Source organism: Euprymna scolopes, chromosome 38, assembly GCF_053919585.1.
Source record: "Euprymna scolopes isolate OS-2025 chromosome 38, ASM5391958v1, whole genome shotgun sequence".
In the NCBI taxonomy this organism is placed as follows: domain Eukaryota; kingdom Metazoa; phylum Mollusca; class Cephalopoda; order Sepiida; family Sepiolidae; genus Euprymna; species Euprymna scolopes.
The window spans coordinates 71,438,847-71,454,591 of record NC_136519.1 but is presented as its reverse complement, the minus strand read 5'-3'; the positions used below and the strand labels follow the sequence as shown (position 1 = coordinate 71,454,591).

The 15,745-nt window shown below is 32.6% G+C and overlaps 1 protein-coding gene across 3 annotated transcripts in view; it reads right to left on the bottom strand.

Annotated features, from left to right (window-relative positions):
* LOC145263179 (plexin domain-containing protein 1-like) overlaps positions 1–15,745 on the bottom strand; it is a 280,632-nt gene that overhangs the window by 69,062 nt on the left and 195,825 nt on the right. For all 3 annotated transcript variants that reach the window (XM_080120224.1, XM_080120225.1, XM_080120226.1), the window contains exon 4: positions 8,269–8,338. In XM_080120224.1, coding sequence (XP_079976350.1) covers positions 8,269–8,338 — 70 coding nt within the window. The remainder of the gene's footprint in view (positions 1–8,268; positions 8,339–15,745) is intronic.

Genomic DNA, 15,745 nt, shown 5'->3' with positions numbered 1-15,745 from the left:
ACAAAAATTCACAAATTTGGTCTCATATGAAAGCACCATCCTTCGCCCAACAAATATTGAAAAATTGGCCAAAAACGTTAATTTTTCACCTTGAAATCAGCACTTTTCTACAGGGGGGGGGGGGCAGCAAAAACCGTCCTCTCATGACGATGTTGCTTCTCTGCATGCGTCACACGACCTCGTAACCTGATTTAGTTTAAAGATTAAAAAAAAATTACCTAATTTCGTGTACGTCGTCTTAGGTCAGTTGTTTAGAGCACTGGGTCATTTTCTAAACGTTTTGGGTTTGAATCGTGGTGTGAGATGTCTTATTTTTTTTTCGATTTTTTAAATTTTAATATTGAAGCAGGGGTATTTAAGCAATTTTTCACGTAAAGTTTGTTTTCTGTTTTGTTTTTTTTACCTCGCTTATTCTTAGGTTTTCATTAACACCCACCACCCCCGACCACCACACACACTCCAAAACACCCGGGCAACGCCGGGTACCCACCGATTTTTTAAATTTTAATATTGAAACAGACTTATTTAAGCCATTTTTCACATTCTTTTTTTTTTTGGGGGGGGGGGGGTATTTTCAGATCTTTTAAAGAAGTTTTAACGTTCGTTTTTCTTTTTCTTTTTTCTGTTTTCTTTTTCCGATTTTTACATTTAACATCGTTCATTTGCCTTACGTTAGTTTTTTTTTTTGTGTTTTCCGATTTTTTTAAAGTTTTAACTTTTTTTATATAATGTTTAATTTTTATTTAATATTTAAAAATATTTACTTCGCTTATTCTTATGTTTTGATTACCCCCACTCTGGGTATCCCTCCGCTTTATTTTTCAGATTTTTTAAAGAAGTTTTAACGTTCGTTTTTCTGTTTTCTTTTTTTGTTTTTTTACTTCGCTCATTCTTATGTTTTGATTAATACCCCCCCATACCACCACCACCCGAGCACACACACCTCCAAACACTCGGGCAACGCCGGGTACCCTCCCGCTAGTACTTTCATAAATCAGAGTCCATTTTCTGGAGGCTGTTTTTGAACCCAGTCAACGACGGGTACTTTTGCTAGTATATATATATATAAAAGTGAACATGTGTGTGTCTGTCTGTGTGTGTGTACATTTCCCTTCGCAATAACTGTCAATTTTCAGTCTACAGACTCGAAATTTGATATACAGGGTACTGAGATTTGGGAAAATCTTTGTAATCCATTTTCGGCCAGAAATTTGGTTGTTAAGAGGTCAAAATTCAACGTTTGGCCTTTGAGAACGCTACCAAACTCCTCCCACAATTTGGGGTCTAAACACTTGAAATTTTAGATATAGGTACCTTGGACATGGATCTAACTTAATAACTCGATTTGAACCCAAAACAAATGTTAAGAGGTCATAATAGGGGTCAAATTTAAAAAAATTGACCGTTTTTTTTTTTTTTGCTCAGCATATATCCCCAAACACCCAGGCAACACCGGGCTGAAATGCTAGTATATGTATATATATATATATATATATATATATATATATATATATATATATATGAAAAAAATTTGTTTATTTCATATCGTCGGATTTAATCCAGCTCAACAATCATATATATATATATATATATATATATATGCACACACACACATTAGCCTGACGAATCCTCATAAGGATAAAATGTAAAAAATTCTGTAGCGTAATTGTAATATATTTTAAAAACTGACTACCTAGTGCTTCAGCCTTTGTCGTTAACATCTGAGCTATCACTAGATGGATGAAAAAAGGTTAATAAATTTAAGTCGCTAAAAAGTAATATGTACGCATGCTCAGAAGTTAGTTGATTTACTTCTGCTAAGGTCAACTATTTTATTTTTTTTTTGGGGGGGGGGGTCCAATTTTGACCGATTGGAAGCTATTTTTACAGGCTAAAAATCAAATCAAAAATGTTTCCAAGGTCCAAATACCCTCTATATCAAGTTTCAATCTGTAGATCAAATATCTATAGAGTAGTTTGGTAGAGACATTTCACACACACACACCGACAAGGTCATAAAATATATATAAAACCATCTCAGTGTGCTAGAATGTTTTCACCCTAAATTCTACACAATAATGCACTATGCATAAAAAGAATTGTAATAGTGAAATAATAAGAAGGATAATAAGAAACCATAAAATATGAATAATTAATGAACGCTCATTTTCCAAAAGAATATGCAAATTAGTTAAACCTTGTAAACTCGCTCGCATATCCATGACTGAGTATATTGAGTTTGTTTTATTTTTTTTAAATAGAAAAAGACTTAATATCAATGTCAGGGCTAGAAAATAAAAACTCAACTTTATGGGAATACTAGCAGGGTGACCTGACGTTGCCCGGGATTGAATGATGATCAACGAATGCTTCACACTCCCATATTTTTGTCATCGAAATCGGTGAAATCGTCTATTTTTAAATCAAATCGATTGATTATCTGCTCTTAGAACCCATCATGATGCATCTGGAGGAAAGCATCTCATGCCTCTCACAGTGACTAAGTTCATAACACATTTTAGTTTATATTGCACTGTAGAGAACCTACTGTTGATTTTATAAAAGTTGTATATATAATGGCTTGCATAAAAATTTAAAATACAAAAGTCAATACTTATCAAAAACATTCTGGCTCCAAACCTATTTAAGAACACTGCCAGGCACATAAAAGTACATTCATGTGAAATTTCATAAAAATTGACCACATAGGCACACCAAGTTCCTTTTATATATAATATATATATATTTCATGAGTCTTGGGGAAGGGGTACAAAATTGAAACATTGCAATTATGAAGGGAAGATTAGAAGTAAAATACGCAAAACACATTTTAAAAAAGTGTGGGGGGAAAAAATAGAGGGAGTCAGCTGACCGGTTTCACCCTCGGTTTTTCAAATCTGTATCACGGGATTTAAAAAGGAAAACTTGAAAAAAATGTACATCATTAAAATAAAGTGACATTATGTTCTGTTTATGGGCGAGAAGAAAAAAAACAGAAGTAATTAAAAAAGCAACCTTATAATTTCAAAGATCCTAGAGCTTAATCATGTAAGTAATAATGTACATTTTTTCGATTTTTTCATTTTAAATTTCTCGATACAGCTTTGAAGAAGCAAGGATGAAACCGGTCAGCTGACTCCCCCTTTTATTTTCCTTTCTGTTCTTCCATCCCCACTTTTTTTTTTTTTTTAACGTTTTATGTATTTTACTTTTAATCATAAATAATAAAAGTTTTCCCTTCATGATTGCAATCTATATATCTATAAAAGTGAAAGTGTCTGTCCATGTTCATTTTCCTATACAATAACTGTCAATTTTCAGTCTACAGACTCGAAATTTGATATGCAAAGTATTGAGATTTGGGAAAATCTTTGTAATCCATTTTCGGCCAGAAATTTAGCTGTTAAGGGGTCAAAGTTCAACGATTTGACCTTTGAGAACTCCTCCGCCAATTTTGGGTCTAAGCTATTGAAATTTTAGATATAGGTTCCTTGGACATGGATCTAACTTAATAACTTGATTTGAGCCCAAATCAATAAATGTTAAGGAGTCATAATAAGGGTCAAAGTTAAAAAAAATTTGACCGTGTCAGTCTCTACCAAATTACTTAGACAATTTCTTGTCTAAACATTTGAAATTTTACATAAAGAGTATTCAGAGATAGGGCAAGCTTTTAATCGGTTTGGGTTGAAAACTTGAGTTACCAATATATAAATGTATGTATGCATGTCTGCCTAAAACTTTCAACAGAGGCGACGGATTTTTACAAGATCAGTATCGTTTTGAAGTTCGACAGGTGACAAATATCGAAAAATTGGATAAAAACATTAATATCTTCACCTTCAACTGGGTACTTTTCTACAGGGGAGGGGCGCTTTTTTCACTGATATTTTCGAAAGTCATCCTCTCCTTTCGATTGTCTAGCCTTAATTAAAACCTACTCCACTTCCGGTTTAGCGGTGGTCGTAACAGCAAAGACGTCAGGTCCCCCCCCCCGTTCTTTTCCTCCTTTGCAGTATGGGTTCGAGCCTGCCTTCCTACTACCACTTTATTTTTTTTTGTTCAACATACATCTCCAAACACCCGGGCAACGCTAGTATATATATATATATATATATATATATATATATATATATAAAAAACCATGACTATGATTTTATTTAGAGATATATTGTGGGGTCAGCATTCATATCGGATATCCATAAATGCCAAAGAACTTTTAAAATTCAATAAAATATCATTTATTAGCAAAAGAATTATATATTTATAATGAGGAAAAGGATTATGTTTAGATCCAAATTTTCTCAAAATTATTCCCCAAAACGAGGAATCAGAATTTGAGATTGAAAAGGATTTCTCGATTTATTGGCTGATTATTGATACCTAATAAAAATTTCTTTTTCTCTCAACAAACAATATTCATCGATAGATTTTACTTTCATCAAACTAATACTCGTCAGATCAAGTTGTTCAGGTTCATGATGCATAATACATTTAAGAGGGTAAAACCTCATACACATGTCTACTTATTTTGAATTAAATTTAATTCTATATAAAAGAAATGTAAATTTATGAAAGACGATACAATACAGAAGTGTAGCAGATCAGCACAAACTGAAGTAAATAAAGACTAAACGGAACAAGCTATACAGATCCACCTTTCATTAACACAATGAAATGCCAGGCCAAATTTATTTAACATTAAAATTAAAAGATATAAAAATGACAAAGTTAGCTAACCAGTTTTGAACCTTGCTCAACATAGCTAAATCGAGGTTAAGAAATAATGATTTAAAAATACGAAAATATGGTGGGGAACAAACAAAGAGGAGCATGAGATAAAGAAACCATATTAAGTCCTAAGATTTTCTTTTTGCTTGCAAAGCGAAGATCTAAAAGACAATGTTGATGGTTTCTAGAATTTTTAAGTGAATAGGCGAGTGCCACTTGCTAAGAATGGAAGACAATTTTACACTAAACTTGGAGGTACAAACACGGTTATTTATACGGTGTTCACATATGGCCGAACCATATGTATCATTCAAAACATCAAATGGTGAATAATTTACATATCAAATCTTTGATTAAATGTGTTGTTTGATCCACAAGTCCAATCTTTGCGACGTCCGCCCAATGTAGTGTTAACCACAATTACATTTAAATAGATAAACAATACAGTTATTATACTGGAGAGGGGGGGAGCATTTTTTTCGAATTTTGTCTTCGAAACACTGAATTAACACTTAAATGAAGCCATTATTTACAGATAATTTCATAAAATAAACATCTGCAGTGCAATTTTAGCTACAAAGTGTTATAAATTAAATCACTGAGCAGGGAGATGTGAAGCTTCCTTCCGATACACTGCAAGGGTGTGTGTGGAGGGGGGTAATTGGGGCAGAATATCAATCAATCAGTTTGATTAAAAAAATGTCAATTTCACCGATTTCAATGACAAATGTATTAGAGGGTGGAACAAATGCTCCTCATTCCCAACCAATGGCGGGTCTCCCTACTAGTATATATATCATGTAATTGAATTACATAATACTTTATTTTAATTTTAAAATTGATTTTTATGTTGAGCCAAAAATCATCAATACTTTGTTTTATTTTTTTACTTTTTTTTTTTTTTTTTTTTACTTGAAATTATTGCTAACGAAGATTTGTGTATATAGAGAGAGATTTGTTTATTTTTTAAGTCAGCATGAAAACAAATGAGGAGAAGGAAAGGGAGAGCCTCTTCACAAAAGGGAAAGAAAAGGCGAACAGCTGTTTAAAAGAGAAAGAGAGGACACGTTTGTCAATACGTGCTGTGTGAAAATAAAATGTTAAAAGAAAGAGGGCGTACGTGAAAGAAAGAAAAATGCGCTGAAAAGAGGGAAAGAAAAGGGTGAGACCTGCTGGAAAAATTAGTTGACGGCGACAGGCAGAGATTCCAGGAAGCGAATGTCTGCTATGTGGGATCAGACGATAAATATGCAAAGAAAAGAAATAGCAAATTATCTGTAGTTTTTTTTTTTTTTAACGAATGAAAAATGTTTTGGGCCTCTGGCAATAAATGAGAAATAAACAACGAATTTATGTTCCGAAAGATGAGAACATGAAGAAACGAGATTTATCAACACAAACCGACCGCGATATTGAATTGCAAAAATGAAAGAAAATTTCAAAAAGAACAATCAAACTGAATGTATATATAAGAAAAAAAAAAGGACTTGTGAGTTCCTCCACCCCACTCCCCCTTTACTGACAAGTAACTTTTCATGTTGATATGACGAGTTTTGCACAGTGAATTGTTTTTTTGTTTTTTTTTTAAATGTCTGTTGCCTAATTTGATTATCTTCTTTTTTCCCCTTCCTTTTAGTTGCATCTATAATTAGTTTTAATTAAACTAAACTTATATTAATTGTTTAATGTTGTTGTTTTTTTTTGCACGTGTTCATTGTTCAACATTTCTTTTTATCTGTCTTAAGAATAGGATTCCTATGTTTCAGTGTCATTTTTGCACGAATCCCAGGGAAATTTATTTACTTTTTTAATCAATTTGTTGTGTCATCGTTCTGTTTTCCCAGCCGAATCAATTTGTTCATAACAAAATATATATATAATAAAAATCTTGATATTGAAAATTTATTCAAATTTTCAAAAAAACTTCATAAACCTGTAAGAAAAATATACAAAATTTTAATTATTCAACAAGGAGTACAAATAAAACAAGAAAAACCTTATTCCATGGTGTTTTGAAGAGAACAATTCTTTTCATCAGATGGAAGATGTTTGTAAAACATGCAAAAATGTTTGCAGGTTATAATGCATCACAGGAAACAAACAACATGAAATTTATCATATTTGCATTAAAAAAAAAAAATTTAACAGTTTTTAGACAGTTTATAGTGATTCAGAGATTGGGAAAGCAAGAAACAGGAGAAAGGGAGGAAAAGGATATGATAAAGATCCAATGGGAAAGGCGGTAAATTCCAGAACAGGAAAAATGTAATCCATAAGGAAACCAAATTATGTTTTTTTTTTAATACACCAAAAATAAAACTAACATTTTCAAACATTAATAAACTACATTTAACATCCCAATGGATGCATTGGCGATGATACTTACTAGCTTTAAAAGGTGGACCATTAAAAGATACATCTGTCTTACTTTAAAAAAAAAATGCTAGTTTTATTTTTTGTGTCTTTAAAAAAAACCCACCTAGCTGATGAGGAGACTGTTTCAAAAAATTAAATGATAAAATTATTGTTCAAAACTTCTTGTCTATCTCAATAAAAACATTGTTTCTGCAACGATCGTACAATTTATTGATTTTGTTTGTTCTTCCTTGTGAAACCGATTTTTAATTTTCATTATAAATTAACAATCATCTACTCAATATTAAAATAGCTCTAAGATATATATGCCTATCGAGCTTATTATATATCTACATTACAACGAGCACTGTTTTATTTTAATTATATTAATGAATTTACTAATACATTAAAATATACTCTGCTCTTTAGACTGTTGTTTTAATCATATATATATATATATATATAGCCTTTGAAGTTTTTAACCTTTAAAACTATACAAAAAATTATTTATCATTCGTTAGAAAACCATCTAGTCAGTAAGTCATTTAATTAAGTCATATATATATATATATATATATATATATAGCCTTTGAAGTTTTTAACCTTTAAAACTATACAAAAAATTATTTATCATTCGTTAGAAAACCATCTAGTCAGTAAGTCATTTAATTAAGTCTATATATATATATATATATATATATATATATATATATATATATATATATATATATATATATATATATATATATATATATATATTAGTAATAATACTTAGTGATCTATAATCTAAGTAATGAGATTTTACATTTTAAAAATAAAAAAATAAGTTTAAGTCTCCTAAAATTAATACTAGAATTGTTTGCATTTGTGGATCAAGTATGTAGCACAGTGAATTAAGTACTTTGTAAAATCTTATAAGTTAAACTCATCTGGAGGTTGGAGGTTCAATCCTCAGAGCAGGCGACACTAAAAATACAATTGCAAATTATTTAAGACTGACAGAATGAGAGCATGCTACCCCATGCATTAAATAAAGGTTTCCGTTCAAAATTTTGTGCACATTCGAGTTCGATAAGATACACCTTACGGTCAGAGGTTACATCAACTGAAACACTGAAAATGAAAACAGTAGTTTGAAGAATCTAAATGTGAAAAAAAAATACACAACAAAGAATAACTCACCTCCAGTTGCAACTGTAATGTTAATAATGGTGTGTCCAAAAAACCGGAATTTGAATTTCATTTGTATAGTCTAAAAAGAATTAAAGATTTATATATAAATATTTATATTAAATAAACAAGTTTACAAGAAATAATGAACTGCTCATATTGCCCACCCTGTTGTCTAGAATACTTATTCCATAATAAGTTCAATTGTTCAGACGTTTACCAAGCACATATGTATTTTTTTTTTTTTACTCTTTCACCCCAAACACGGTATATTGCCACTTAGGAGATGAGGGGCTACTATTTGGGATTGGGTCTAACAAGGGACGGTGGTGAGGTAAGCAGTGATATTTGTTCTTGTTAGATCACCAAAGTTAAGCAACACTGAGCTTGGTCAGTACCAAATAGGTGACCATTTAGGAATACCAGGTGCTGTATGTAGGAGGACATCGACACTTTCTGCAGTTCCTGCATCCTACCTGACTTCCAGCTGTTTCGACCCTGTCCTGCTGCTGGATCAGGCTGGTTGGAATGAGAGTGAAGCTAGCTCTGCGTAAACCGGTTTTACTTTAAACAAACTCTCAACATGAGTCATTCATCATATCTAGAATAATCAGGTGGTTTTCACCATTCAAACCGTCCTTTTTTATCCCAAGTATTTACTAAAAGGTGATATCCAAAGAAAAGACCTACCCACAAGATATACCTGATCCAATTTGAATTAAAGGGTAATGAACAGGAGTAATAGCTTTCCAAATCTGTTTTCTGTAGCATCCTCAACTGGTTTCCATGCACCTAGCACTATGTGATTGCATAAGATAGCACCCTTTGCCGTTGCAATTTATGAATAACCATCCATACATAGCGAAGAGTCACATCTTTCAAAAGGTAACCCTGTTCTATCTCCGCAAGGGCATAGATAGAACACTAGATTTAGAGGAGTAAAATTATTCTGCTATTCTCAATGGGTGCTTGTAGTTCTTGTGGCATCAAATGAAATGTGGTACAGATGACGATCTTTTTGACAACGGACAAGCACATTGCTTCGGTTACTGGAGAACTACAAAACACCCATCCTTTAGAGGGGTCAGTACTAGGAAGACCATCCAGCTGTAAAAACTTGCTTCAATCTCATATATCATGTCAAACATAGTAAAACCTCCAACCTTCCGATGCAGGAGGAAAAAATATATGCCCTGAAGCCGAAAATATATTTCCATTGAGCTTATTTGTAACAATTTGGATTATATTATAAAGAAATATATACTTCAAAAATATATTTTTTATATAAACTCAAGAAAGAAAAATATAGGCAATTCTTGTTATTGTGATGCAGCCATCTTTGGAAACGAAGTTTTTTTTAATCTTTGGAAGATGACTGGATTTCGAAAGTACATTCTTTGAAACTATAGTGTAACGATTTATTTTTCTGTTTATGTAGGAACAGGTTTTTCTTGAATGTCTTTTTGAAAAGAGATTATTTGATTCATAAACTGTGTCGATTATCACAAAAAAAAACAAAAAAAACATACTATCTTAGAATCAAATGCTGGGTTTGAATTAAAATAACTTTGTAACCGGATTTGCTATGAACTTTTTCTTTAAGAATTATCTTAAAAACTAGCGCGCGCGTGCGTGCGTGCGCGCAATAGACAAAACCTGTCTCTTTTATCAATATTTAATTTATGACTATTTTATGTATGTATACTTGTATTATGTACATTTTTTCAGTATTTATTTTCATAGTAGAAAATACATAAGCATAGTAGTAGCAGCAGTATGGAAACGTTTGTGTTTTATTTCTGGAGTTAATCATCAGGCTATTAACCTGATACTTGCCATACCTAAATTCATAAGGCTAACGGTCTACTGATTTACCAAGAGAACGAAACAAACATTTGTGTTGCTTATGTGCTATAAGTATATTTTGATACTGTATATATTATTTACGAATACAAATGTGACACTGACATGACAATGTTTCGATCTGTAGGTATTAAAAATTAAAATTTCTTGAAGCAAAAGTTTGTCTTTTCATTCAATTGTTCATATTGAATGAAAAAGGAAAACTTCAGATTCAAAACCAATAAATCAAATGAGCTTGTTTAGATCGGCAGTCTATGTTAAAGATAATAAAAACGGGGGAAGGGAGGAGGAGGTAATTCATACAAGGAGTGAGGGAGTAATAGAGTAGCATTTTTATTTTTTGACGTTTCACTCCAAACAAGGCACAGGGCCACTTAGTTATGAGGGGCTACTATTTGGGACTAGATTTGCAGGGATACTATTTAGGGAGTTGGGCAGCTCGAATTTCTGCATGTCAATACAGTTAGGAAAGCAGGGGTCTGGAGGAAATTCCAAAGCGCAGCAGTTAGAGGGAAAATGCTATTTGAATAATATAGGTATCTAGGGATCTCCACAGTGTATGGGGTGGACTTTGCTGCTTGTCAGGTCTGTCAGAGTTATTGTCATCAAAGGGGTACTAGTGTTTGGAGTTCGTCAGAGCACTTGCCATTGAAACACTTGTAAAACAGACACAAGGATGCCACATTTCAGCTATGGAACAGAGGTTGGAGTTTAGTTGATAGTTCAGGACCTACTAGGTTGGCGACTCTTTTTTGAACATTGTCCAGGAGCAAGAGACTAGTGGCAAATGCACCAGCCCAGATGTGGCAACAATACTCCATGCATGGGTGAACTGTGACCTTGTAGAGATCAGATGTGAGTAGCCTTTTAGCACGGTAGACAGAGCCCACTTGCAGCAGCTTTGACAATCACCTCAATGTATTTGTTCCAATTCATGTTGTCTGTGAATGTTAACCCTAGGAGCTTGAGGGAAGTATTTTCAGGCAGTGTATCATTAGCCATTTTCAATAAGTGGTTGAGGTTTCTTGTAATTGTTAATGGAAATAAGGTTAGTCTTAACCCCATTGAACATTATAACTTTTAAATAAAAAAATACTAAAAAAGAACAGAGCTGTTAGACGTACTGCTGTTGCATAGTTAAATTAATTAACCTGAAACAGAAAATATCTCACAAGAATATATTATGTAATATAACTATCTTGGCTTGACCATTACTCCTGATCTTAAATGGAACACGTACATCAAATCTGTTGCCAAGGCCGCTGGAAAAATGGTGGGATCTTTCTATCGATCCGGTAGATATCTCACTGCTGATGCAATTCTCTATCTATATAAGAGCCAGGTACGTCCAAGGATGGAATACTGTTGTCACATCTGGGTAGGAGCTGCTAGAAAGGACTTGTCCTGCCTTGATAGAGTTCAAAATAGACTTCGTAGCCTCGTAGAAGATGTCCCTTTTCTCTTCCTTGCAACCTCTATCTCACAGAAGAGATGTTGCGAGTTTGTCTCTGATGTATCGTTATTTTCATGGAAAGTGTTCGACTGAGCTTCAATCTATGGTCCCCCCTCGCCAAACTTTCACAAGAAACACTCGTCTAGCTGTAAACACTATCAATAATTCCCCCCACTCTTTATCTGTGCCTAAACCTAAACGTAGATTCCATGAACAAAGCTTTTTTCTTAGAACTGCACGCCTGTGGAATTGTCTTCCGTTTTCCTGCTTTCCGGCTGACTACAATATGGTTGTCTTCAAGTCTAACGTAAATAAGTTCTTGATGAGCCGTTCCATATAAGTTATCAACTTTACCAAATTTTCATTACTAATGATTACTATAATGTCCAATTTCTACTGTACACTCTTTAACCCTTATCCTTGAGTGGCCTCTTGGCCTTGATAATGTGGTGATGCCTATGTAAAAAAAAAATAAAAAAAATAACTAGACGGAACGCAAGTACAAATATAGACATTTATTAACACATTGACAAATGCAATAGAGACAATTAACACAATATAACAGAGCAATACAAATGTTCATAACTCACCCAATGGGTAGAGACCTTTATCATCGATAGGATGGATATGTTTCGCCAATGTAAGACTTGTATCTAACATGGAGGATAAGTGTGTTCAACCCTATGAGGTTGCATGCTTTCTCTCACGCGAGTTTTGACCCACTGTACAGGAAAAAGTGCTTTCTCGAATCCCTTGTCAGCTATCTGCTTATCAAACCAAGGGAAACCACTCACCAGTGTATCTACAACCGGTATTGTTTTCCTAATTGCCCTACAAAGTTATGACACGGGTGGGGGGGGGGTCATCATAAGGGCTAAACTTGGCTTAATATTGGACTTTATTCATTTTTTATTTTTTTAATTTTATGCCAGGGAAGGGTATATGTAATTTTCAAAGAACAAAAATCGGATTTTTTTTTTTTTTTTTTAAGTTTTATATACAAATAAAATGAATTGAAATTAATTTGATAAAGGAAATAAAATCATTAATAAAAATGACAATTGATAATACTGATTCTTTGATAATGAAATGCTAATTATGAAATGCATAATATTGATAATAGTAATTGTAATAATAAAATACTACTACTACCACCACTTCTAAGAATAATCGTAATAAAAAATAAAAATGATAATAGTGGTAATTATGATCATGATAATTAAGTGTTTCATCTATATAAACAAAACAGTAGACGTATGTATGCGTGTGTGTGTGTAAATATTTAATTGATAAACTTTTAACCTACTAGTCACATTAACAGGAAATAATAATCATACACCAAGAATGGTTCATAACGAGTAAAATCTTTGTTTGGATGGATGAATAACGCATACAGAAACATGTCGGCAAGTTGAAACGCAAAAATGTTTATTTCAACTTGTTGATGCATTTTATTACTTTTGTGCATGCACAAATTCATTCATAGTTTGAAGTGGTTTAAGTTTAAATCTTTCTTACCTATTTGTCAATAGCTAAAACGGTAGGAAGCACGGCGGGAGTGCTAAATGTTTTGGTTTCGATTCTAGCTGATGGCACCCAAGTCATTTTTTAAAAAAAAATCTTTTGAAATCAGTACTATATATTAAGTACAATACAATTGGCTTTATAATAACAATATAAACTCTGCATGAATTAAAATACATTTAAGCATATTCTACGACTGGGCAACGCCGGGCGCCCCCACTCCACCACCAGTCTACAAAAAACTGATAGTAATACCAATAATCCAAGTAACAGCAATAAATGCTTCTTCGGTATTTGAATGAAAATTGAAATCCATTAAAAATTGAATTTCCATTAAAAATCAACATTATCTACATAATTGCGATGTCGCAATTAGTTCAATATTGCTGCATTATTACATAAAATGTACTTTTCATGATGAAACAATTCATCTGCCATCATTTTGGGGAGAAATGTAACAAGACAAACCTCAGTTACTTCCCCTGTTTATTCTGTATATTATTTAAGTATAATTTGTAATTTATTTCAAAAACTATTTTCATCAATAATTAATTTTCTACTTTTTCATTTTTCGTTCGTCACCCTGTGCATGTCCTGGTTATTTGTGGCAATTCAGCAATGCATTTTGAGGGTGCTGGCAATAGTTCTGCTGTCATAACTTAAATCGGTAAAGAGCAGGAGTTATACAGTACTTTGATTTCACTCATTGAACACCGTGTCACCGTCAAACATGATAGAAGGCTCCTATCGCTCTTAGGATTTGTACATAACTGCAAAAAAAAAAAAAAAAAAAAAAAAAAAACTGGTTTCCATCAAATGGAAAAAAAAATGTCTATTCTAGGGCGACAGTTTTATCGTTCCACCTTGTATTAGCATTGAAATTAATATCATCAATTCTAATAATGGTCTTGCTACTATCACTAATAGTAATATTAAGGAATATAAACAATCCTTATTAATTCCTTAATTATATCGTTGATAAATAAAATTAATGATTCAAAACTTAAAAAATACTATTATAAATAATAACTTGCAGTGTCAGCAACTGGCATCACACCAAATAGTTGTGAAAGGTCAAGGAGAGTAAGCACCAACCAGACCTTCACTGGAATTGTGAAAAGAGAACTGGGACCTTGAGGAGGCTTATTGCCACCCAAATTCTAGTGAAAGACAATATCCATTGCAGGTGAGAAATCAATGGTAAATAGCTACTTCAATAATGCAAATTCATTTGTAAATGTTATCAAAAGAGGTGAAGAGTACTGGAAATCTGGGAAGACTTGTCACCTAGACTCTAGGTAACACCACAGGTTGTTGACGGAGAAATCTTTAATGATGGCCTGTGTGAAAACTAAAGAGTACAAATAATACTAATAAAAGATAACAAAATAAAATACAAAACAATAATTTTGATGGTAAATAAAATTATATATAGAATGGATAATTATAATAAGGTAATAATAGAGGAGGAAAGTATTTATATTTGTGGTAATAGTAATAAAACTGTTGATAATAATAATAGTGACACTACTAGTAATAATTGAGTTGTTAATAACTGTGATAATAAGGTTGACATTTTATTTTAATATTTATGGAATCACTTAATATCAAAGTGTGTGTGTGTGTGTGTGTGTGTGTGTGCGTGCGTGCGTGCGTGCGTGCGTGCGTGCGTGCGTGCGTGTGTGTGTGATTTTGTTGAAAATTCAAAGACTCACGTTTTCTTTTTTTATAACCTGGATTTTTTCCATTATAGTTGTTTCATTGTTTAACTCAACTCAAAAATCCAGGAAATAAATGAAGGTTATAAAAAAGAGAACGTGAGTCTTTGAATTTTCAACAAAATTTTACACTATATATGCTCTGCACCTATTAAATAGATACGTTGAGCTTAACTCAAAATTAACGGTGACTGGTTTTTAAAATAACAATCTAGACCTGTTAAACGAAAATGGTATACCTTGAAAGTAACGATATTTCAAAAACAAAGTTTAAAAAAAAAAAATTATCTATATATATATCTATAAAAGTGAACGTGTGTGTCTGTCTGTACATTTCCCTACGCAATAACTGTCAATTTTTAGTCTATAGACTCGAAATTTGAAATACCGGGTACTGAGATTTGGGAAAATCGATGTGACGGGTGTCAGCCAGAAATTTGGCTGTTAAGGGGTCAAATTTCAACGATTTGACCTTTAAGAACTCTATCAAACTCCTCCGAGAATTTTGGGTCTAGACACTTGAAATTTTAGATATAGGTTCCTTGAACCTGGATCTAACTTAATAAAGTGATTTGAGCCCGAAACAATAAATTTTAAGGGGTCATAATAGGGGTCAAAGTTTTAAAAAATTAACCATTTTTGTTTTTTTGTTTTTTTGCTTTTTTTGCACAGCATACACCTCCAAACACCCGAGCAACGCCGGGCACCCCTGCTAGTATATATATATATAAATGAAATCCTCCAGAGAATTTAATTTGTTGGTAATAAATCTGAAATGTTTTTTGTATGTGTAGGCATTTTGTAAAAAGTTTGTAAAAGGTGCAGTGTAATTTTTAAGAAAAATATACAATAGAAAAGCAGAAAATATTAGATTCAACAGAAAGAAATTTTCAACTCCAAAATATTCCTTTAACTACTTTTAAGGAAATTG